This window comes from Doryrhamphus excisus, chromosome 6 (genome assembly GCF_030265055.1).
Source record: "Doryrhamphus excisus isolate RoL2022-K1 chromosome 6, RoL_Dexc_1.0, whole genome shotgun sequence".
Lineage (NCBI taxonomy): Eukaryota > Metazoa > Chordata > Actinopteri > Syngnathiformes > Syngnathidae > Doryrhamphus > Doryrhamphus excisus.
Window position 1 is genome coordinate 16561164 of NC_080471.1, and position 25333 is coordinate 16586496.

At 41.8% G+C, this 25333-nt stretch overlaps 1 protein-coding gene across 2 annotated transcripts in view; it reads left to right on the plus strand.

Moving 5' to 3' along the window:
• Positions 1–25333, plus strand: part of roraa (RAR-related orphan receptor A, paralog a) — a 222705-nt gene that overhangs the window by 148730 nt on the left and 48642 nt on the right. Inside the window, exon 1 of one of the 2 annotated variants that reach the window (XM_058075291.1) lies at positions 17052–17220. The exons of the other annotated variant lie outside the window; for it this stretch is intronic. Coding sequence (XP_057931274.1) covers positions 17190–17220 — 31 coding nt within the window. The 5' untranslated portion in view covers positions 17052–17189. Of the gene's footprint in view, positions 1–17051; positions 17221–25333 lie in introns of those variants that run through there. 2 annotated transcript variants of the gene reach the window in all.

Here is a 25333-nt window from a genome sequence, read left to right on the forward strand (position 1 = left end):
AGTATTTCAAATTACCACATAGTAGAATTTGCATCTTTTTTGACATAAGGAGAGAAAAAATAAAGTCTCACAATTATGATCTTGCTGGGTTTGTGCTGTTCTGCCTTATTATGGCATGTCCGCCTGCACAAATGAAATCCAGTAGCTAGATAGGCACAATATTAGAAACAGTATTGCAGTGCAAACGACAACCACAATAACAAACATCCAGCAGTATTAGATTCCATGGGACATACTATCATGGATGCATGTGTACCTAAGTGCATAAGCCTTATGTCTCATCTTAGATGAGCCACATACAGTAAATCAACACCTAGAAACAAAGAAAAAGAGACAGCAAAGACTTCCTCTCTTAAGTCTTTCAAATACGATGTGGAGTCTCCGTTTTTTTTTTTTTTTTTGTCCCTTCTGTATTTATCTCCATTGTGCTGACAGACTCTTTACTCTGATTGAAAAGCATGGCCTTGCTGCTGTATCTTCATTTATTTGCTTGCAGCTTGTATCGAGTTTTCTCTCGCCAGAGACGTGCGCTCGCACAGGAATAGGCCGTCCAATCTGTTGTAAAGGAACCTTATGATGTGCATTCATGTTGGGCTGCATGGGTTGTATGAGTTAGTGAGACCGGACTTTGTGGATTGTTATACGTTTATAATGTGTTTCCTAATAACATATCTACAAAAAAAATAACAACCTGTGCAGCTGTCATACAAGTACAAAGATAAGACTTTGTAGTTATTAGATGTCATCTCTTTGTGGAGTTTGCATGTTCTCCCCGTGCATGTGTGGGTTTTACTCCGGTTTCCTCCCACATTCTAAAAACATGCTAGGTTAATTGGCGACTCCAAATTGTCCATAGGTATGAATGTGAGTGTGAATGGTTGTTTGTCTATATGTGCCCTGTGATTGGCTGGCGACCAGTACAGGGTGTACACCCCGCATCTTGCCCAAAGACAGCTGGGATAGGCTCCAGCATGGCCGTGACCCTAGCAACCCTGGTAAGCGGTACAGAAAAAGGATGGAAAATGAATATTAACTTAACTTCATATTGTACTGCTTTTAGGGGTTTGACATGGGATGGTATACATCTATATATATACATCTATATATATATATATATATATATATATATATATATAGATAGATAGATAGATAGACTTTCTTTATTGTCATTGCACAATATCACAGCAGTGAAATTGCCAACGAAATATCCTGGTATTATAAAGTTTCACCCTTGTGGAGCCATGTCTTTGCCCCAGAATGACGCTGCACATCCTGCTTGGATTTTATTGAACGACACCGCTGTGTGGGGAGTGTTTTCACTTGATCAAACATGAGATTTATGGCCCTTAATAGGGCTGTACATTGCCAATTTAGGAGAATAATATGTCCCAGTTGCTGGCTAATTTTGCTTGGCAACACGCGCACTCCTGTGGAATGGCCCAGGGCAGTGTAAGCTGTCTGTGCATAGCTTCGATGTTCCACGCTGGTGTGTTGTGTTGTTTGAAGGTATTTCATCATATTGTTGCCTTGATTCAGCTCTGTGGGGATTTGTTAGTTGCACTCAAGTGCATCCAGTGCGTTGTTAAGCCGGGCCTGATAATGAAGATCAGCCAGCGTCGGGTCCCCAGAGCTGCACAGAGATAGTCTGGAGAGAGGTGCTCAGTGCAGACATAGCGGAGCAGGCCGAGTGCGCACAGCAGCGCACACAGGCGCAGAGGTAGCGTACAACACTCAAGTGCAAGTGGGGGAAAATAAATAAAATAAAAAAAAACTCACTATGCAGCGGAAAGTCAAACACAGCCTTGTAAAATTGCCTTCATTATGTTCAAATACGACTTCATTCATTTTAATGCTGTTTTTATTTATTTATTTCTTGTTGACTTGACAATGCAGGACGCCACAAAGCGCTGACGTGCTTTCTGTAGAAAGTTATTTGGTTCTCAGCATGGGACTCTTTTTTTTCCTCTCTCTCTCCCTCAGAGACATAAATTGACAAAGTCTTTTCCCTTCTCCTCTACTGTAGGTTATGTGTCATCGTCCTCTGCTTTGTTTGTTCCACAAAAGGAGTATTTTCTTTGGGGACGTTTCAGTTTAATCTATATTTTTTTCAGAAATAGGTCAGTGTAATCACAACAGTGAGGGATGGACATTGGCTATTAAAGGGAAATCAATAGAGCTATCTATTTGTCGTGAACCAGGCCAGCGTGATTTTTCTCCATTTTTCCACCCCTTCCATCCTTTCTCCACTCCAACACAATATGGCAGACACTCATTTTTCAGGAAAAGCATTATATCTGCCATTTTGTCAAATTGCAAACAGCCTTTGTCCATGCACTTTCTTTGCATAAGTTCATTTCATCTGCTTTTTGGCCATTAACTGGGGGCCTGGAGTCTAAGAACGAAAGTGGTGACAGAAGCTTGAGAGGCGCATGACGGCTTTTTGTAGGAACAGGCGTGCTCTGTCTTTGTTGCCGCTTAATCTGGTCCTACTCTCGGCCTTTCAGAGAGCCTCGTCAACCTTTTCTCCTCACCCTTGTTCCCCCTTTTTTGTGTCACCCCAAATCTGAAATGGTTTGCCGTAAACTGGAAAGGAAGACTAACTGACGTGTGACAAGGACACAATGCATGGATGCATCTGCCAAAAAGTAAGTGGGCCCCATCTGCTCAGGATGATTTCTCTTCCCGCCACCTCAGGTGAGGTCGATGGCTGCAACCAGAAGCGGACGGCACGGCTGGGAGGGCGCGGCCAGCCTCGGCCTGTGCACGGGCGCAGGTTATCCATCACACGTCAGGTCGCCTGTGCGCACAAAGTCACACATTGAGAGCAGCAATAGAGTGTCAGCATGTATTGGGAGCTGTGATTCATGGAGGGCGACAGAGGCGGAGGTCATGGAGAGCTTCCAGATATGATCCTGACCACTGTTGGCCAGGTTACTTCATTTTTTATGAGCTACTTTCATTTGAAAGTAGTTGGTATTGGAATTTTAACACATGACGCAATTCCAAAACACCAAAACAATTTCTAAATTCTAAACTATGATCCATTTCATACATGTCATATTCAAATAGCCTTAAGACAGGGATGCAAAAAGATTTACTTTACACTGAAATGTTCAAGAAATGAAACAAAAACAACATATTTTTCACACACAACACATTAACATATTAAATTAAAAGTCAATTGCTTATATAATAACATGTTAACAACAATATGTTAATAACAATATGTTTCCTGCTGCATCTCTATGTGGAGTTTGCATGTTCTCCCTGTGCATGTGTGGGTTTTCTCCGGGTACTCCGGTTTCCTCCCACATTCCAAAAACATGCTAGGTTAATTGGCGACTCCAAATTGTCCATAGGTATGAATGTGAGTGTGAATGGTTGTTTGTCTATACGTGCCCTGTGATTGGCTGCCGACCAGTCCAGAGTGTACCCCGCCTCTTGCCCGAAGCCAGCTGGTATAGGCTCCAGCATTCCCGAGACCGTCGTGAGGATAAGTGGTATACAAAAATAGATGGATTATGCCGATTATTTTAAGTGATATCATCCTTCATATTACTACACATGTCTTAAAATAAGCATATTGCTCTAATATAGTTAGAGTATATTCAGCCAACAATAAGTATTTTCTAGACTGTCCATGGAATTAGGAAGGAAACACAGCAAAGCATAACCAAACATGCCAAAATATGTCTTCTGGCCCCGAGGTTAAAATGCACCGTAACTGCGATTTTAGTCTTATGATTGCATCGACCATCAGTTCACTTCACACCAAGGCGCACGTTCACACCAATTACACACAAAGCAAAATGGAGAACAAAATTAATTTCCAGAAATATTCCTTGGTGGGATTTCAAGAGGCTGATGCAACAGCAGACACAAATGAAGCCAAGTAAAATTATCATGCATGATTTAATTCCTGAATTATGCAGACTGGAATTCAACAAACCTTGCCTACAGTAAGTTGTCTCCTTGATAGCATTGTCTCAAATAAAAGCACTCCAACCAAGGCGTCCATTTGTCATCTACTGAAGCAATTAGTTTCTTCTAAATTTAAAATGTAGTTCTAATGAAGGTAAAAAAATATATATGTTGAAACCCTCCATAAACCCAACAAATTACACCCTAATGTAATGAGATTGGAGCATGGGGACATGCTAAATGGGCTTTACCATGTTAAATTTAAATTGCCAGAAAATGCATAATCTGGATCAGATCAGATGGAATTTAGTTTGGTATTACAACCTTAATGCTGTATAACCATAGCATGGCATAGCATAATATAACATAACAAACGTTTTGATTTTACAGAGATGTCATAGTATTTAAATTCAAGGAAATACTACAGAAAATTTAAAAAATATATACAAATATTTTCAAAATAAATAAAGGTGAATTCCTACCAATGTTAAATGGTACCATCCACCTTCAAAATAACTACAGAAAAAAAGTTGTGTCGAAAGAAAGGGATAAATAAACAAAGAATTGGCCACGGTGGCAGCAAAAACAAAGAGTGCGTTGTGATGTGAAGATTGCCAACCAAGAACCTTTTTGTCTTTTTGGCAAAGTGAAGCACAAAAAAGTGACATGCTGTGAGAACAAAGCACAAACACTCCCAAAAGCTTAGGGTGATATTATACATTGACGTTTGTGCTGATCACATTGTGTGCATTTCGTTGAATCTGCTTTATTAGAGAAAAGCTGTTCCCCCACCCATCTCTCGCTCTCTCTCTCTCTCCCTTGCTGTCTTTTCTCCCGGTTGCTACTAATTTGTGTTTCTGTGGGTGTGCAGTGTGAGAACAGGGAGACGTGGTGGTTAACCCATTGTGAAGTTAGCCGTCATCATTAAGATTCTACAGATAACAGGCATGCGGATTTCTACTGCTCAGCATTATGGGATCCCAGACATCAAAGGCGGGTTTTCATGCTGCTCTGTCTGAGGCGATGTGAGTGGGAAATAAAGAAACAGCACAGGAGATATGGAGTCAGGAATATAACCAAGATTCACCATGTTTCTCTTGGTTTGGGTTCTTGTTGTCTAAGTCAAATCTTAGTCTTGTCCAGTGTGATTCAAACTGGACACATAAAAACACATAAATCTACTATATTTAGATTGTTTTTTCTGATACCACAAAAGGGTATCAGTGATGGCAAATAGTATACATTCATTCATTCATTTTCTACCGCTTATCCTCACCAGGGTCACGTGGATGCTGGAGCCTATCCCAGCTGTCTTTGGGCAAGAGGCGGGTACACCCTGGTGGCCAGCCAATCACAGGGCACATATAGACAAACAACCATTCATACTCACATTCATACCTATGGACAATTTGGAGTCGCCAATTAACCTACCATGTTTTTGGAATGTGGGAGGAAGCCGGAGAAAACCCACGCATGCACAGGGTGAACATGCAAACTCCACACAGAGATGGCCTAGGGTGGAATTGAACTCAGGTCTCCTAGCTGTGAGGCCCGCGTGCTAACCACTCGACCACCGTGCAGCCTAGTATACATTCTATATGATTAATAGCAAATAAAGCAGTACACACTTCTCTGTGCTGGCTTTTAAGGTTTACATTAAATTTAAAAAAAAAAAACAGAAACAGATTAAATTAACTGGGATACTCTTGTCCATTTTCATTTTGTAAAAGTAGCTGTAACAAGAAAAAACCTTGGTGATTGGTATTGGTATCGGCCGATTTCACTCATGGATTATCGGGATCAGCAGCATAAAAACCTAAAAATCTCTGATTTCAGCACTCCCAATCAAGTCGTCCGGACAAGATGCCACTCCCGCGCTTTTGTACCTGCCTTTTGTCAAAGTAACATCCGTTCTGGTCCAGATACTGCTGACAATGTGAAGCAATGGAATCACACATATTCCAATGGTATTTGCGCACATTCACATTTAATGCCTGCTTGCAATTCAGCTAATGTTGCAGATCTCATTGCGTAGACTTTGTCTTTTCGGTAACCCCATTAATAAAATTCTGGTGTTAGGTCTGGTGAACACTCCCTCCGATCTGCCTATTTGGCTAGATGTCATCGCCCAATCTTTCTGAAAATGAAACTCATTTTCAAAGTCTTCTTTAATACTCTGTATACATTTTTTGGGACACCCTGTATATAAGATACATGTCGATACGGTATCAGATTGACGTCTGTATTAGCCAATACTCAAGGCTGCAATTCTGGTGGTGCAAGTGAAAAAGTTGTATTGGGACACCCTGATTAGGTCCAGTACTGTATTGTGGCTTCAATAGGCTGCATGATGTAAATTAGTGTCAGCATTGAGCAAAACTCTATTTTCTGACACACACATTACACTGATCAGATCCCTCCTTCACGCGGCGCCATTGTCACCATTACATCAGAGGCAGCTGCAACTACACTGTGAGACTATTGAATGTACAAGCGAGCGAAATATGCTGTTCTACATTATTGTGTTGGATTACAGAATCAAGGTCGACTCACAAGACACAGAGCAGCATTATCCCTTAATCCTGTGTTTTGGTTTCAAATAGCCTTTTTACACCTAATCTTCACAAGTAAAAATGACAAACATGAAAACTGAGGCAGGTATTTAAATGTGCATTACCTGCGATGCTGAGGTCAACGGCTTACACTGACGGAGAGCGTCGCTATATTACATGAAAGAGCAGATGATCATGCCGTGTGTGCGTATTACAGAGGACTAGTGAGTCTTGTGATGGAATTCCTTCCGGCGGTTTTGAGATGGATAAGTCTGAGAACTTTTAATCCAAAATATGAGTCATTGCATGTTTGTTTTTCTTACTTAGACTGTAATATTTCACTTTAAGGGCTCATTAAATTTCATTTGGTCTGCTGCACAGGTTGCGCAGCTTCACTGAGTCACTGCATTTGGCGGGCGGTTCCAGCACGGAGGCATCCTCTTCTCCCCTTGACCAAGCGGGTTGTAGCGTGTCCGTCAGACTCAGTTTTAACAGCGCAGGAGGAAACTTAAAGGTGCTGTGAAAGACTAAAAGTGGGCCAGTTGCGGCTGCCTCCTGTTGACCTACCTTGTTCAGAGGGTCCAGGTACAGACTGATGACAGGACTCCTCCTCAGCGGACCACATTACTAATGTGTGAGGGTGTGAGAGGAGCACAGCCTGTGATGAATCACTCCCCTGCACCTATGGCATCCTCATAAGTCTAAAGTAAAAGAGCTGAGTGAATGCACAGTAAAAAAAAAAAGCTTTTTTTTGTAGCATCCACCATAGAGAAACTCCATCCAGGCCTGCAAACAGAGGGAGGAGGCTAAGTGATGCATGTCGCACATCGCCCCAAGATCTCCCTCAATCTTCAAGGAAACATATTCTCCCAATGGAGGGTCACTTGTTTTTATAAAGCTCTAAAAAAGTTGCTCGGACACCGTCGCTTTTGTAATAAATGAGTGTAATCTACAATGTGTTGACTGGATCGTCTCACTGGGCTACTAAATTAAAGCACACAGAACATTGTGTGGTGTTCAAAATGAGGATTTTTTTTTTTTATACGAGAGCAATTGTGAACATCCTTACCAAATGTAGTGTCCCAGTGAATTTTAATTTGAGCTGATAAACACATTTTTATTCATTCATTTTCTACCGCTTATCCTCACGAGGGTTGTGGGGGGTGCTGGAGCCTATCCCAGCTGTCTTCGGGTGAGAGGCGGTGTACACCCTGGACTGGTCGCCAGTCAATCACAGGGCATGAACACATTTTGTTCAGATATATTTTTGAACACTACTTTTTTATTTGTATTTTTTTATGTTTCAACAAAAATGTCTATGAGCAAAGTTGTTTTATAAAATTCTATCATTTAATAGAATGTTCTAGAAAGAGTGGCATGATGACCCTCCCCTCTGAGGTCTCCCGATTCCACAAAAAAATGATTCACGTGCACATATTTTGTCAAGTTTTCCGCTCATTTCAGACTGTGTTTACTTGCTGACTGTAGGAACGAAAAATACTATAAATTCAAGACTATTGAGTGCACCTGAATACCTGTATAAGTCGCACCCACCAAATTCAACTGAGGACAAATGGTGTGCATATATAGGTTGATGTCCAAGTTGTTTTTGGTTTGTCACTTTCGGCTTTTTCCTGATTAAGGAGTCGCCACAGCCGATCTTTTGACCTGCATATTGATTTTTGGCTTGAGCCCTTTATATTTTGGATGCCCTTCCTGACGAATAATGATGATGCTTACTAGTGGAGATTCGAACCCGGGGCATCTGCTCCAAAGTCCATAACGCTCACCACTACACCATGGTGGGCTCCGGCCGATGTCCAAGTTGTAATATGTGATATTTACACAGAGAAGCCAGAGTTACATCATGACCTACGTGTTACCACACATACAGTCTCTGCAATTGTCGTGAAATGTGTTGGCCGTGGCCAGCAGGTAGAGGATGTAAGGTAGTCAGAGGGTTGCAAGTGTGTCGTACTTATGGAGTAAATGATTTGTGACACCTAGTGTGGCGTGCAACTTGTGCGTCTTTGGTGTGGCTCGTGCAGCCTACAATTACAAGATGGACATACTGTCTTCATACGCCACCTACGGCTATCGTGACTGCAAGAACCAGTCTACAGTGGGAGAAGCCACCCGCTCTGGCTGGGAAAGGTGAATTAATATTGGACACACTATCCCTCCCTGCATCCACGGAGGTGGGCAGAAGCTGTAGTAACTGGACACTTTTACAGATTTGTTAGACCAAAACACGATCACGGCATAAGACTTCAAAAGGCATTATTAGCATCCACTTCACACTTCCAACATCATGGGAAATGTAGCTCTTTTTGCCATAAATTAGAGTATGAAAGGACTGTGAAAACTGTAGTGGCTTATTGTCAGGAATTTATTGTACCTTGATTTTGCCTTAAAAGGAAAATTGCACTTTTTTTTGGAGTGTTGCCCATCATCCACAATCCTTATGTGAGACATGAACACACATATTTATCTTTTCTGTGCATTCTAAAGATAAACAGATAAACAGAGACAGCTTATTAATGCACATAATGGGACACACCTACTCTAGGTGCCTAAAGACTACGATTAAAACACCTCCAACAAGGTTTTACAGTTTTATATACATTCTGTAACCATGTAGAAACAGGTACATTTATGATAACATCATATACTTTCATTGTATATGTTGGTCCAAAATCGGAAGAGAATATTGTTGTCAAGCTAGCAGGAGGGTTTGGAGGGTGAGGAGCGAGGTGTGTGTCAAAAACATAATTTTTTATGGGTATCTCATTTATGGGGATTTACTGTGGTTTGTTTGGACGTCAGATGGCAGAAAAACAGAACATGCTATTAACCCAACAATCCACTATTGGAGTGGTGCTGAATGTGCAAAGGAAGATTTGGTTCAAATTGTAATATACTGTATGTGTAGATGCAGATATGCGTAATTTTTCTTCTTATCCATCCATTTGACCACTTATTCTCGCTAGGGAATAGGCTATGCTGGAGCCTATTCCAGCTGACTTTGCGCGATAGGCGTGGCACACTACTTTTTTTCTTTTGGTCACTATAATTTTTGTTAAAAAAATTTAAAATGTGCATTATTTGAACCTACTTTGTTCATTTTAGTGAACAACTGTAAGGGTACAGCATAAACCATATATTATATAAATATATGATATATCATATATATAAATGATCATAATGGTGGGCTAGATTTAATTGAAAGCAACTTAGTTCCTTAGTTGCATAGTTTGCTGTTCTGTTTTCCTGTTTCTTCCTAGCCTCTTTGCCAGAAGGTTAACTATTTTAGTTTACACCCCCCCCACCCCCCAGATCCGGCATCAGGCTATATTGGTTCATGTTGGGGAGTGTGTAGGTAGGAGGCGAGGTAATACATCACACACTCCGGGGGGTCTCCCCGGTATGCTCCTCAATAATGAAGTTCATTCGTTAACTTCTCCCTCAAAGGCCAAGTTTCCCTGCTGCCCTTTTCAGCCGCCTTTGCAACTCTTACCCGAGTCACCCAACCAGCAGAAAAAAAACACATTATCATGCTTTTCCCCTTGACAGGCTCAGCGGTTGCCGTTGCGGGGCATGAAGAATAAGCAGGTCCATTAGCAATCCCTCATGCCTGGTTATGGGCATAATTATCACAGGGAGAATGACCTGCTCTGTTTGCTTTGCCACGGAGGAGCCGCACCTTCCTAATCACCTCCTCCTTCCCTCCTGTTGTCCTCACGCCACGGTGATGGAGCTGTTATTTATTTGTTTTATTTATTTATTTTATTTTTGGGGGGTGGAGGGGGGGGGGGTGTCAGCATAGGGCGGTTCTTGCCAGTTCATTAGAATTCACAGGGTTCCACCTCCCCACATAGCCGTGCTAAGCCTCTCACACAGGCTGCCATGCCTGCGATAATCTCCCCACCTTCTTCCCTTTTTCTCCCATCCTTTTTTTCCCTCTCCGTCCCCAAGGGCAGCCTCACACACACAAAAGAGCTCGGCTGCAATTCATTGTTAAATCTCATTCCTATTGATCTATTGAATTATTGTTCCACTGGATGTGCTGTGGCACTCCGGCGGTGCCAGTGATCTCTCTTTTCACCAAGCAAAGTAAACTGATTCATTCCACTAAGTGACAACCTTTGTTGGGTAACTGAAGGTATGTATTGTTAATCAATGGGAGTATAGATTGTAAACTCTCAGGGTGCTGCTAAAGAGCCCGGAGACAGAAAGAAGTAGCCACAAGCTACATGAGGGATAGCAGCAACAACTGTGCATGCAGTAAAAACAAAGCGGAGTGTGTAAATAATAAATGCATTTACCTGGGTCTTGCCACTTCTGCCTGCAAGGGTCATTTAATGTAAATCTGCTTAAACTTGGCCTGGCCTTGCTGCCATGGTGATTTTAAGGCTAATCTAAAGCACTGCATTCAAGTGATGTTTGTGGTTACATGGAAAAAAAACACTATAAATATCTGTAATACACAGTAAAGACTATGGCCTTGTCAAGCATTCACTGTATTGCTGATTTTGATGATATGACAGTTGACGGTTTTACGCGTCATCAATGTATAAGTGACATGCTTTCATATTTACTCTCTTTTGGCCCTTCTGTTCTATAAATACTGTTTGTGCATTTGTATGAAAGTGGAGCTGCTTTGGCCTGTGGCGACATGTAAAGGACGCGCCGCGTGTGTCATATGACTGCATCATGAGCAAGATAAAGCATGATGCCCACCTACAGCTGCCACAAATCGTATTTGAACTTGTACTGCAGTGAAATTGAGAAAAATATGCCTTTTGGTGTCCAAGTGCTTTTGTCCGGGCATGAGGACAATCAGCGATGATCATCAGTTACCATGTGGTGGATGTTTTAGCGTTGGGATTGGTTTTAGTTTGGTATGTTTTCTACTTTTATTGGACCTTTTCGACCAGGGGTCTCAAACTCAATTTCCTAGGGGGCCACTGGAGGTAGGGTCTGGACGAGACTGGGCCGCATCAGTTTTACCAAAAAAACCGCATTTATTAAAAACAGAAAAATGAATAAACTTTGCTTTGGTTTCGATTTTCTGCAAGAAAAGCTCTGATAAAACATTCCGCTGTTCTCAAATATCTTACTTTTTATTTTTCTACACAAAACAAGATGAAAAATAAATAAACAAATCAAGAATAAAGAAAATCAGTCAATCAGTAATAAATAAATAAATATAATAATAACAATAAAACAGCAAATAATAAAAACTTAAGAAACCACTTATAGTTGGTGGGTAGACAAATTATTTTTTTCAGATTAAAATTAACAAAGCATTATTAGAGCCCTGTAAACACAACTATAGTCACATTTATACTCTTTTTATTTCCAACATATTGCGCAACTGCAGGGTCTTGAGACACATGCTAACTCGCAAACTAGAGAGCTAGCGACCTAAACTGTAGCCTTCAGGTTATTTCCTTTAAACTTAAATAGCCAAAAACTTACCACTTCCACACGGATAGGGAGGATAACTATTAACAGTTATTTAACCTTTAACATGAACATTAATCAAACGTAATATTTTTTTTTCTGGGTGCATGATACCATACTTGCGCGGGCCTCACTAACATTAAACGTTCATATCAAGGCGGGGGCCTCAAACTAGTGTCCTGCGGTCCACATTTGGCCCGCGGGCCGCGTGTTTGAGACCCCTGTTTTAGACCCTCTGCTGGTCACTTGTAATTAAAAGGTAGAATGTTACATGTCCGGGTTCGGTATATCTGTCATATGTCTGTTTTGTTTGACATTGCAGAGTACATATGTATGTGAAATGTGGATAAAGTGTACAGTAGAGCTTCTGAGTGCCGCACAGTCCGTCAGGGACAGGCGTGGACAAACACAGCTTATTGGCATTAGCGCTACAGACACACAAAACATAAATTACTGCATCATTATATGGAACCTTTGAGTTTTGAATGGTTAAAGTCTGCTTGCACTTATCGCTGCTGGTGTCGAGGTACATGCAGAGGACTGGGTTCGATTCCTGGCCAGGGTTGAATCAGGAAGGGCATCTCGTGTTAAAACCAGCTCCTTGAATGTAAATTTGTCGAAAATAAACATTTTATAATAGCAACTGTCTGAACTGGATTATGTTTAGGAAACAGATAGTGTTCAACTTTGGAGGTTCCACTGTATAAATCCTCCTGTGGACATAATCCAACATCATTCTGTATTTCCACTGTGCTTCAGCGATATTTTTCAGTGTGTTGTTTTTGTGATTTATTGAAGTCTTCCCACAAGCCCCCAGGAAATTGTTGGAAATGGGCCCTACATTGGTTTATGATTGTGCAGTGTGGGCTGGTGCTATTACGCCTTCAATATTATACCCTCCACTCCTTGGCATCTATATTAAATTGATCTGTATTGTTTTCATGGAGTGCTTGTTGCAGCTTGTTAATTCTACCACTGCTTTAGGCATGCTGGTGCTTCTGGAAACACCCAGGTGTCTCACTTTGGGGAATTTAAGCCTCGGTTTTTAGAATTATATCCTGACTAGCTATGACAGTTAACCAGGAAGCCCATTGCTGTTCATTCTGAAGGGACAAAGGCCAGATAGTGCGAAAACCTGCAGACTGCTGGTTCCGTGTTCTAGACGCCAGTCCATAATAGTTAAGCTAGATCAGCTTCACGGTGTGAGTGTACAATGGCTACTGACAGACTGCTAATGAGGCTATTATCAGTTCTGGCCCGCTCCTCCTCTCCGGGGCGCGGAGCCGATGCTGCTGCGCCTCTTCTCAATTGAATTCAATTCCACGAGGCTTGTTTACAAGAAGTACATTTGCTTGAATGAATCCAAAAGGAGGGAGACTGGTGATTCTGACTAACGCATACACATACACTCAGATTGATTTCCCATCGTTTACTATTTTCTCATGAGAATATTTTGCCAATCACCTAAAATGATCCTCCTTGTTCCCAAAGACTCTCAGATCACACTTTGCAACCTTGCAATGGTGCACTCTAATGATAACATTTTCAAGTGGTTTACCATTTTAACACCTCTTTGTTGCAAGTGAGTGTGGTCACAAACAGGAAGTGGGCCCATGTGAAGCAGATGTCTAGTAAGTCGTACATTCACTCACTAGCCACAGCGTTGGGTACACCTGCACAATAGGCTCAGATCGCAGGAAAAATATGCCATTAGAAAAATAATATAAGATGTCACTATAAATTGAACCTCTTTACATGGTGAATACGTATGCATGGTTCATGGCAATGAGACAGCTGTCAGCTCATGTGTACTGATGGACTCCAGTGCTTGCATTGATGTCTTAACAACACCACATTACTGCAAGACCATCAGGTTCTTAGGAGGTTAATCAATGCTCTAATGAACATGTATCAGCGGCTTATTGGCGTTCTGTCACAAGCAATGTGCAGCGGTCAAGCAGAGAGTGTGTGGTCAAAAGCAAATGTTAGCTGAAGACATTCCTCCTTGGGGAGTCCCATGCATTAGCGGGAAAAAAGGTAAGGTTATTTTCTTGTATCGAAAAAGTGTCAAACCAAATTAACTGGAAATTCAAAACATATGACACAGCATAATATAATCTACACTTTCTGCAATTCCTGTTTTGAAGAACAATTTGGTAATTTTCAAACGCAGTCCAGTAAGAATAGTACAAACAATAGCTTTTGTATCCCACAAATTGGGCTAGCTTAGCTATTGCTTTTTGGCGGAAAATACAAGACTGCATGAAAAAAATATAGTGGTTGTTACTCTCTCATGCCCAGTGGTATTGATGCTGGGAGTTTGGAGTGTCCATGAATGCACCGAGCTGTAGTGTGATGGATATTGAGGAAGTGTTGTTGTAGCTTGAAAATGGTTAACGATAAAGGCATACTGTAAATTAGAAAAATCGTAAAAATGACCCAAAGTTTGGGATGGGAGAAAATGTCCTAGGGATCTGTACTCGGAATGGGTGGTTCATAAACCAGAAATGGGTGTAATTTGGTCAAAAATGGAGGGGGCATGAACCGGAAGTGAGCGTGACTAACCTTTGATAGCTGTGGCTTAAATCTGTACATTAATTTAAGTCTGAAATTAACAGAGAAGTTGCTATATTTATTATTAACCACCTGTATGTGTACTGGGTATGTGTCTGATTTGTCAGACTTATTAGTTTTCTTCTACAACAATTGTCTTAGTTTTTTTTTTTCTACAATCTGCTGTCACAGGTCCATAAAAAATGTGGTCCACAAATGGCCTGCGGACACTTTGGATATCCCTGGTTTACAAGGCGCAAAACAAACAGGTTGAGGTGTGCTATTCGGCAGCATAATACCACCTCATTATAATGTGTGATCCACTTGTAGTACGCTTCCTCATTTCTCGAGCACACCCAGACATCATCATCATCACTTACAGCGATTACGGCTATTATATACCGCAATCATTACATAGAATGATATAAAGTATCTATCTTTTACGCCTGTGCATATTATCATTCAATCAGGTCAGGCATTCCCAATTAGCAGTCACTTAGTTAATTAGACAATGAGCGGTGCCTCGCTCCACGGATACAACCGGCTATGCTGTCTATAAAGTCTTACACTTTGCATAAAGCCACGCCCACAAATGTCGTTTTGGTTTAAGTTACAGATGTCCACCATCTCCTGGTTTGGCAATTTTGCGACATTGGTGCTTAAAGTGTTAATAAGATAATAAATGATGAATTCAGAATAAAGAACACTGTGTTTCAGCATTCTTCCTGGCTCATATTAGAACATGCTGTTAGAGTTCCTTGCCCAATCCCCTCAATCATTGAACTCCACACAATGATATGCTAAAAAAGCCATAGAGTTGCGCTGTGTGTGTGAATGTTTAAAATGTTATTCTACAAGCTTCTATCTCAGTGTTTAGCTACCGTGTGTTGACTTGTGGTAGTTTCCAGGAAGACTGATAGACGAGTCAAACTGAGAGGCAACCACAGATCGTGGCAAGGCAACAGTGAGAGTCTTTTAACTCATCTGGGGAACATGTTGTGTCGATGCCATCATGAAAATGAGATGGCTGCAATGTCTTTGACATTGTTTTCAAAAGTTCACCACGGCCTGATTATTTATCTCAGGCACGTTTCATTTGATGCTATCAGCCTGTGCATGATATGTTGTTCATTAGACACAATGCAATAAGAGAACAGTGTTGATACAATGTGAGTTAATATGTTTAGTGTCCCTAATGGATCAAAGGGGTCCTAATGAAACATTGTCACGGAAAGATTTATGTCGCAGCCCCTCATTTCCATAGTGTATACAGTTCGGCATGCTTTTATTCAATTATTAGGAGGCAGTAGACGGCATCAAATGAATAAACAAATTTTGACTTTAAAAGGCGCATAAATAAATATTCAAAATGTCTGTAACAATTGCATTGTTAATGTGCAATTGTCTCCCGCTGGAAGCATCATCATTCTCTTGCAGATATACAGCGATGCAGTCATGTTGTTAATGCCAGACACATCTAAAGAGAATGTGAAATGAGGCTCCACAATCTCCAAATTTGAAATATTTATGGTGTAAACAAATATATATTTTTTCATATTCCTCTTTATTTTAAGATTTGAAATATTGTAGCGTCTGAAAGCGACGTTGTCTTGAGACGATATGAGAAGCAGCTTGTTCTGGGAAATGCCAAATGCAACGTGGTTATTGGCCAAGGCTGGATTGCACTAAAACCAGAATATTGTATCAGAGAGAGGCAGCTGGCTACGAGTCAGAACAGATTATCATATGAGGATGAGCGAAGAGGAGGGGGTGGCGATGGGAGGTGGTGGGGGGTGGGATGGAAAGAGAGAGGAAGCAGCAGAGACAGGGATGGTAAGCAGGGGGCGAGAGCGGGGCGAGGGAATGATAGCGGGAAACTCATCGTCTGGTCGCTCTGGGGTGGTGGGGGATCATCCAAACCCTTTTTGCCACTATCTCCCCTTCTTCACCTGTCAAAAATGAGTGTGAGAGTTGTGTGTGTGTGTGTGTGTGTGTGTGTGTGAGAGAGAGAGAGAGAGAGCGAGAGCGAGAGAGATAGACGGATGGGGGGATGGCGGATGGGGGGCATGCAAGTCCTCTGAGAGGTCACGGGAAGAAGCTGTGGCTCCACTCATCTTCTCCCACACTGCTGGCAGACATCTGGCCCCCACACTGATCACTCATATCTTCAGACAGGGAGGAGGAGAAATGAATTACGCATCCCGTCGTATCCATCTTCTCCCCTATTTTTGCTTCTGATGTCTCTTTTTACTCAACTCGCAATTTGTCCCCTTTTTTTCCCCCACTTTCTCCTTGACATTGCACTACCAGGAGAACAAAAGCGTGAACCAGTGTCTGCTAGTTTGACTGCAAAGATAAGAGCACACTTAGATAAGTGTGCTGTGTCTAGCAAAGATGGCCATGCTCGACTGCAATCAGCAGGGAAGGCGGCCATGCTTCCCTGCCTGAGCTCTCAGCGCCCCTACTGGCTGCACGCTGTGCCAATCAAAGGCGAGGGGAGGGGAGGAGGAGAGGGTGGTAGAGACGGGGCAGGGGAGGAGTCAGACCGGAGTGCTGATGTCACAGTCACATGGATTCTGGTGTGGTCATGCTCGGAGGCTGAGAGGCAGAGAGCTGTGCTGGCCAGCTGCTGCTGAGACAGCAGTGGACGGGGCTTTTGCGTGTGCGATAGTTGTTCTCTTATGGACTCGAAGCTTAATGATGTATTTTGTGATTTCAGCTATGAAAGGTAAGAAGGAGCGCAGCCACAATGCATGCTTGTGTGGGGACCCTGCAGCCGTGAGTAACAAGTCGGGAAGTACAGCCTTGCTATTCATAGGCTGCCAACTCTTTGCATTTCATTTGCAAGGCATAAGAGAGAGAGAGTGAGGGAGCAATGCATTAATTCAGAATGCATGCAAATGTTTTAATACTTATGCATGAATCTTTTTTTTTTAATTCATATAGATAAACTGCAATGTTGTAATTTGAAGAAATGCATACATTTATGCCATTGTAAGTGTGTTTATCATGCTGCTGCAGGAGTTTCACATCACCGTTTATTATTATGATATGCACTTTTTCTTTATTTTATATGTGGTAGGGTGGACACAGGGGTACCAAGAGGGTAGCAGGAGGGTGGTAGTGGGTCTTCCTTTATGCACAGTTCCTAATCATTTAGTTTCAGTCAAGAGGATGTGTCAGTTGTATAGGAGGATGTGCATGGCAGTGTTAAACGTGGGTCGCAGACAAGCACAGGCGCGACTGGCAGACTGATTCTTTGGGCTGATAGAGGTGCATGTGTGTGGATGTGCAATAACGGTGGGTGTGTGTACGAGACTGCTCCACTGACCTATTTTTGGGGGGGGTAGTCGGGGGTTTACATGTGTGGCCATGAGACCTGGACTGGGTCCTCCTCCGTCTGTGTGATGCTGATCTTGGATGCCAAATCCCAACTCTTCCACCCCCTCCATTATACAGACATAAAAATGCACACCGACATAAAAAACGCTCACAGTCATTTGCACAAACAGACAGTGAAAGTGCAGTCATACATAGAGTGCAGCACGCACTTCTCTCATGCATGCTTGCACACACACACACACACGCACACACGCGCGCGCACCCGCACGCACACACAGTGTACATATGAGCTTCACACATTTGAATACACTGTCATTCTTCTGTGCAGACAAATGTGAGCACTCGTATGCAGACATATGTGCTCACATGCACACGCAATACAATTGGTTTGAATAACAAGTCACGAGGGACCAAGAGCTGTCATTTTGCATTAAATGCAAAACTAAATGCACCAAATAAAAATGTGGTTATGCTGTGCTTTTCCACCTGTCAAATGACATATGTATACATACATATCTACATATATATGTATAAATGTATACACATACTAGTTTATATGACCATAGTAGATTTAGTTCATAAAATGTAGCCTCTGTTGTGCATCTTTTGTGTCAAAATTGAGAAAGAGTGCAATAATTTTGCGGCGCATATGTCAAATGATCTTAACTGACTATATTGGTTAAAAGCAATTATCTGTCTGTGTGTACAGTATTTGAGCTTTGTGGCCGCCATTTATAATTTTAAATTGGTTCATATTGAAAGTTAGTGATTTCGTAAAGTGTCTTTAGTTTTTCTACCACATTATATGAGAGGATGTTGTGACAATTCTATGACATACACAGTTTTGGGCTTTTTTTTGTGCTTTCTGCGGATGCGTTTTTGATTATTATGCTGATTTTTTTTTCCATAAAGTCAAATATAAGAGTGGTGCTGTACACTTGTGGATGTGTACCCTGCACTCCCTCTCCCTCCCTTACCTCAGCATCGTCTCCCAAGCACTTAATTACCTGTAATAGAAACATCCCGCTCATTACCCCATGCAAATGAGGCAGCCTACTCAGCACAATTAAAATTAAAAAATAAATATAAAAACAGTTACATCATTAAAGAAAGTTCTTTGATGTGCATATTGACAGAAAAGTGTACAAAAAAGAAGTCCAGAACATAGAGTTAACCCCCTCATAAGAGCAGCTATGCAGTCTATGAGAGGTTTGAGCGCGTGCAGACTGTGCATAAATATGTGATTTAGTGTAAGTGTGTACCAGACTGTAAAAAATGTTCAGGGGGGGGGTTGCAGAGAAGGTAAGGTCAAATATTTTGTGATAGGTGCTGTGGGTTGGCGTTAACAAGGCTGTAAATAGACTGTAAATATTTGCTCTTGATGTGCGACTCATTGTCTCCGTCCATGCCGTTACAATGCTGCAGGCCCTCACACATTAAAGCAGAGGTTAACAAGATTGGCTTTTATCCACTTAGGGCCTCAGGACATGGAGAGCCAAAGGAATAATGGCCACAGATTAAGGTGACGTCAAATATAGTACAAGTCACCTGAAAGGATTTAGAATAAAGACACAAGGGATAATTTAAGAACGTGTTCTTTTCTGCATAGCTTCCGATTCTTTGCATTGAAATACAGTCGATGAAATGGAAGTTCATTAAAAAAATGATTTAATTCCTCCACCTCCTCTATGAGTCTAATTGCCATGTTAAACTCAAATTAACAAGATAATATCAGAGAAGAAGACAAACAAAAAATCAGCCTGACAGACAGAGCGTGCGTACATCCTCTCTCATTTGCCTCTCAATCGGCGCAGGAAGTGCAATGGCGTCCCCACGGGTTATTAATGCGTGCGAGGTGTGCCAGTTGGTGGCGTGCACAGCGAGACGTGCACGCCGCCTGCCTGCCTATCTGTTTAATGAGATATTGACTGCCCATTGTGGGCATGGATTTTTGATTTGGCGCTATATGAGAGAAGAGGAGAGAGGAACCATCATCACAGTATTTATTCGAATTTTTTTTTTCTTATTTTATGAACATCATTACTAATAAGCAGTGCCGGTTATTTTTAAAGGTTGTAGTACACTTACTGTACATTTGTGACTTTACAAGAAAAATCTGTAAAGAGATACCTTAAATTAAAAAAGGCAGTTTGGAAAGACTGCAGCCAATGACCGAAAGGGCCCAAGGTTCAATGCCCCAGGGAGATGGAAAGCGTCCCAGTGTACCAGTGTGTCACTACTGGTGTGTGCTTGCTGTTTTCCCCACTTGTGATGGGTTGAATAAAGATGTCAAATGTCATGTATGACAATAAATAAAATCTCAATGGGCCACAATGCAGTGTATTTTTTCAAGAATTGGCACTTTCTGTGTGAATATGTCGATTACTGCATTATTTAATGCAGGGGTGTCCAAAGTGATGCCCGGTCAGCAGTAATTGTACAAGAATAAAGTCAAAATATTAAGAGAAATATGTTGGAACTTAATGACAAAAGTTGTCATTTTACGAGAATAACGTAAAACGTTATCACATGGCTGAAATGTAGTTTTTTTCTTGAAAAATATGTTTCAAAATATCATAGTGGACCTTCCATCCTTTCATTTTTCCCGTACATAGCCCTCAGTGGAAAATATATGGAGTTCCACACAGTTGGCTGCATTTCTGCAAGAGCCACACTCCAAAATGTGACTTGTCACCAGGGCGCCTGATGGCTGTGTCAGTCGCCTCGTCTTGTCAGTCACACCTTATGGTGCTGACAGATTAGTCCAATCACAGGCCAGGTTAGGTGACACTCTTGCCCCTCGACCAATCAAACAGCGGGGAACAACAAAGCAGCTCCAGATAAACGTCACAAGATGTAAGATGATTTCTTTGACTCAGGGATGTTTTGTTCATTTTTCCCGCTTCACCAAGCTAGGTTTAGTCGTCATCCTTTGTGATTTACACAATATATATTTATGGTCCTTTAAAGATCTTTTATTTTTGAAGTGTCTTCCTGTCGAGTAGGATTTTGTCAGCGCCGCTTTGATCATCATATATCATAGTCCTTGGCAATAAATCTTCAATGTTTTTCTTTACTTTTGCTGATAGAGAGGTATTTTATAGTGGATCATCTTTAGTCAAAATCTGATCTATTTTTGAAACTGTTTTTCCCATTGAAAACAATGCAAATAGAAATAATGCTGCTGTCATTGTGAAACCAGTATCCATTTTAATATTCTTATCGGCCTTACAATTGTAAAAATAGGTTAACCAATGTGAATAGACCATTAAAAAACATTATTTATTTGTGAATGACTAAAGCTTAATGTGAAGGTAACATTCCTTTTTGTGCCAGAATTGTGAAGAAAAAGCAAAACAGGCTGCTCATTATTCGATGCTCGTTGTATCCTGCAATATGCAAGTAGAAGGGATTTTTAAAAAGTGCTATAATAAATTGGCGATGTGTGTTCAGTATGTAATGACATTTACAACTGGAAATATCTTCCCAAATGTAGGAGTTACATCTGCACCAAGCTGTGGGCATTCTACGTTAATGGTTGCAGGTGCATCTCATTATGGTACAGTGATTTATTTGTAGTTTTTTCCTGTATACCGTACATACATGCATTAGAGTGGAGGAAGATTAATAACAGGGCTAAATCGTTTTTCTTCCCTATTTGCCCTCATAAACCATTCAGGCCTCAGAAGTTGTTTTGTTTTATTAGACTGTAAAGTCAACCCCCCCCTCACCCGACTTCTATTCTTGCTTCTGTATATATATATCATTGTGTTTCCCCTCTTTGAGGACTCTGGTGGGATGTCCATTGGTGTTTTTGAAGTTTCAACAAAAAGGAAATGGGGAGAAAAAGCCTTATTGATTTTGCGTTTTGTCTGAGTTAAACACAAGAGGATATTAAAAACACATAAGGTATTGAGTGTGTAGAGGAAAATGCAGACAGACTGAAGGTGGACGGTGAGTCGGAGCACCAGACTACATTAATGCACGTGTCCCAAGAGTCTACTCTGTCTCCTCGCTCCTATCGTGCACCATGTTGGGTATTTCTTTGACTGTTGCTCCATAAACCCTTTGAGTCCTTAAAGTGTTGACCCGGTTTTCCTTGAAACACCGAGCCTGCTTTCTTGCAATGGTAATCAGATCTCATGCTGATGACAGGAAAGAAACGGCACATTGTTTGTGTGTGTTATCGCCTCAGTCTCCTCGTGTGTCTCGCCAGCTGAGGTGTGTTTTGACTGCACGGTGATAGGTCTCCTTGTGTATCAAGTGCTAGAGTTCTGTGTGTAAGGTTATGCTTGTTTCTGTTAGGGATGCTTGCCTTTGAGTGGGTTTCTATTCAGGTGTGGCTATTGGCAAGAATTTCGTGACACAATACATACATAGTATGTATCACCATACTTGAGTCATGATATGATGCAGATAAATATTCGCTCGCAGTAATTGCTAGGGTCCAAAACGTAATGTGTCTGTTGACTGGTTGAGAGAAAATTATGCACATCCTTTTGTGTCTAATAGAATAAGTAATAATAACTAATCCTAATAACATTAGGATCCACTGGAGCTATTGCCATCCTGCCAACATCCCCGGCCGTGGAAATGCAAATCCGACTAGGGCGTACCTGGACTGGACTATGGCAAATTGGTGTAACTGGGATAGTTTGGTACAGTTTGGCATATTACCCATCAAAATGCAAACCATAATTGAGCTTTCAATTATTACGGCAGTGTTTGAATTATTTGTAGTATCCATTTTTTCAGTGGTGATTTTTATTTTCTAGCCACTCATTTCTTACATTTAAAAAGTGACAATTGACTGTCAAGCAATGAATGGACAGAACTGTGTTAACATCTGCCCTATACAGTACATGCTGTAGTACTCTAGCATAGTAAATAGTATTAGCACATTTTAGACATTTTACAGAGGATGACATGCCTTCTTTAAGGAGACTTTGGATATGAGAGTACATTGGTGGAACTTCCAGGTACGTGAGAGAGCACTTGGTGAACCCGATTTAAATGATCTTGGGGGGTTGTTAGCTTAGCCTTCTGACACACACACATACGCAACACATAGCACGACAGCATTAGCTGCCGTTTGACTGATTATCACAACGCGAACCTCGAAAACTCACTATACTCCATCAATTTGTTCTTCAAATGCCATATTAAAGGTTTTTAACGCGCTAACCTCACAGGATAGTTCCTGTGGCATGTGTTGGCAGTTAAGTTCCACACGCAACATAGGACGTGGGATGACGGTACTGCCATATACGCTAGTTAGAACAAGACACCAGACAGCACAAAAGGATTGACGCAGGCTGCAATAGCAGCCACAGGTGATTGACGTTGAAAGGCATTTATCACCATATGCCGATCATGTGATTTTTCACCAATACTGATCAGTGGCAGATCGATCGGAGCATCCCTAGCCGAGACATATTGAAGTGTATCAATGGGTAAACAGGGAAAATGTCACATCATGCCACAGCCGGAATGGAATGGGAACATGAGAGAGGATTGAAAGCCAATATTCCGAGAAACATGACTGATTATAAGCAGTCACTAGTTATTTAGACTCCGCAGCAATATAGTCAAGGCATGATGAAGCTGCTGTCCTTGATGCTATTCCAGTTGTCTGCGCTTTTGTCAAGAAATAAAACAACTGTACGCTGTGATGACATTGTCAGAAAATGCAGCGCAAGAATGCTGTAGAGTCAGGGCTTGAGGATGGGTCAGGGGTCACGACACACAAAGTCACCCTCCCCTCTGCTCCATGGAGATGGACTGCGGCATCTAGGGAGCCTGGCAGGGAGGAATGGATGAAAAATGAGAGGTGCATGGAATTCTGATGAGTTGAGGGAGCGGGCGGAGCTAGAACAAAGGTCGTCGCTACATGGGCTCTGCCACTTTGTTACAAAAGGGGGAGAACTACGAGGGGCATTTGATTACAAGTCCCTTAAGAAGCCACTGGGGGTGCTACTTGTACGACGCCAACTGATGAACCAATTAGGAATCCTCCTGAGCAGCAGGGGGTGCTCTCCTAACAAAAGACAAACACTCAAAGCATAAAAGTTATGACTTTTTTTCTTGAACCAAACTTCACTTAGCAGCATCGTTGTGTCTCCCAGAGGAGCATGCGCTGGCTGAAGAGTAAAAGCTGGCTCTCAAGGTTAGCGGCACAAGGCGCTTGTCATACCCAAAACAATAAGACGCATGAAAGGAATGCTGTCATCATGAATAACAAAGAAAAACAGCCTTGCTGGAACAGTCTGTTTAAGATTGATTTTTATGCCCATGCATACATTTGAAATAAAAGAAATGCTGCTTCAGTGCTAATTACCAAGATGAAAGGAGGAGGAATGTGCAAGGCAATGAACTTTGTTTAAAGGCACGGCACATGGCTCATTCAGGGACATACCGTTTTAATGAAATACGACCCTGTTTACCAACTTCAGGAGCGTGCAAGAAGGATAATTTTTTAAGTGTTTTCCTGAACTTAATGGTGATGAGAATTCTTCCACCATGTATGCATGTCAACTTTTGGCCAACACTTCCTCCAAACAAATATACTCTTAAATGTTACCTAACTTATAACTTACTTTAATTGGTGAATCAACAATAAAGTTGAGGAAATGCTAGTATAAGTCATAGTAACAGTGGAACATTCATTGTCACAAATTATTTCCACAATATTTTGTAAGCTCATACACCCATCCATCCATTCTGTATGCTGCTTATCCGCAATAGGGTCACGGGAGTATGTTGGAGCCTAGCCCAGTCGATTTCAGGTGTACATCCTGGACTGGTCGCCAGCCAATCACAGGGCACATATAGACAAACAACCATTCACACTCACATTCATACCTATGAACAATTTGGAGTCGCCAATTACGGAGTACCCGGATTAAACCCACGCATGCACGTACCGGGAGAACAAGCAGAGAGTGACTGTTTGATAGACTATATGGCCAACATGCTAACCACTCGGCCGATGTTGGTGAGAATCTGAAATAAAGGTGCAGACACAAAAATTTATTTTCATCTTTTATGTCACTATGGGGCTGCACAGTGTTCGAGGGGTTAGCGCAAAGGCCTCACAGCTAGGAGACCCGAGTTCGATTCCACCCTCGGTCATCTCTATGTGGAGTTTGCCGTGCATGCATGGGTTTTCTCCGCCCACATTCCAAAAACATGCTAGGTTAATTTGGACTCCAAATTGTCCATAGGTATGAATGGGAGTGTGAATGGTTGTTTGTCTATATGTGCCCTGTGATTGGCTGGCGACCAGTCCAGGGTGTACCCCGCCTCTCGCCCGAAGACAGCTGGGATAGGCTCCAGCACCCCCTCCAGCGGCCCTTCTGAGAATAATCGGTAGAAAATGAATGAATGTCACTATGGACCAGTCCACCCCCTGGAATCATAATGGCACCAGCGATCTGTTTCTCCATAAACCAGGAATTTGCCTGCTATCTAACAAAAACATGTTTTGTTAACAGCTTGGC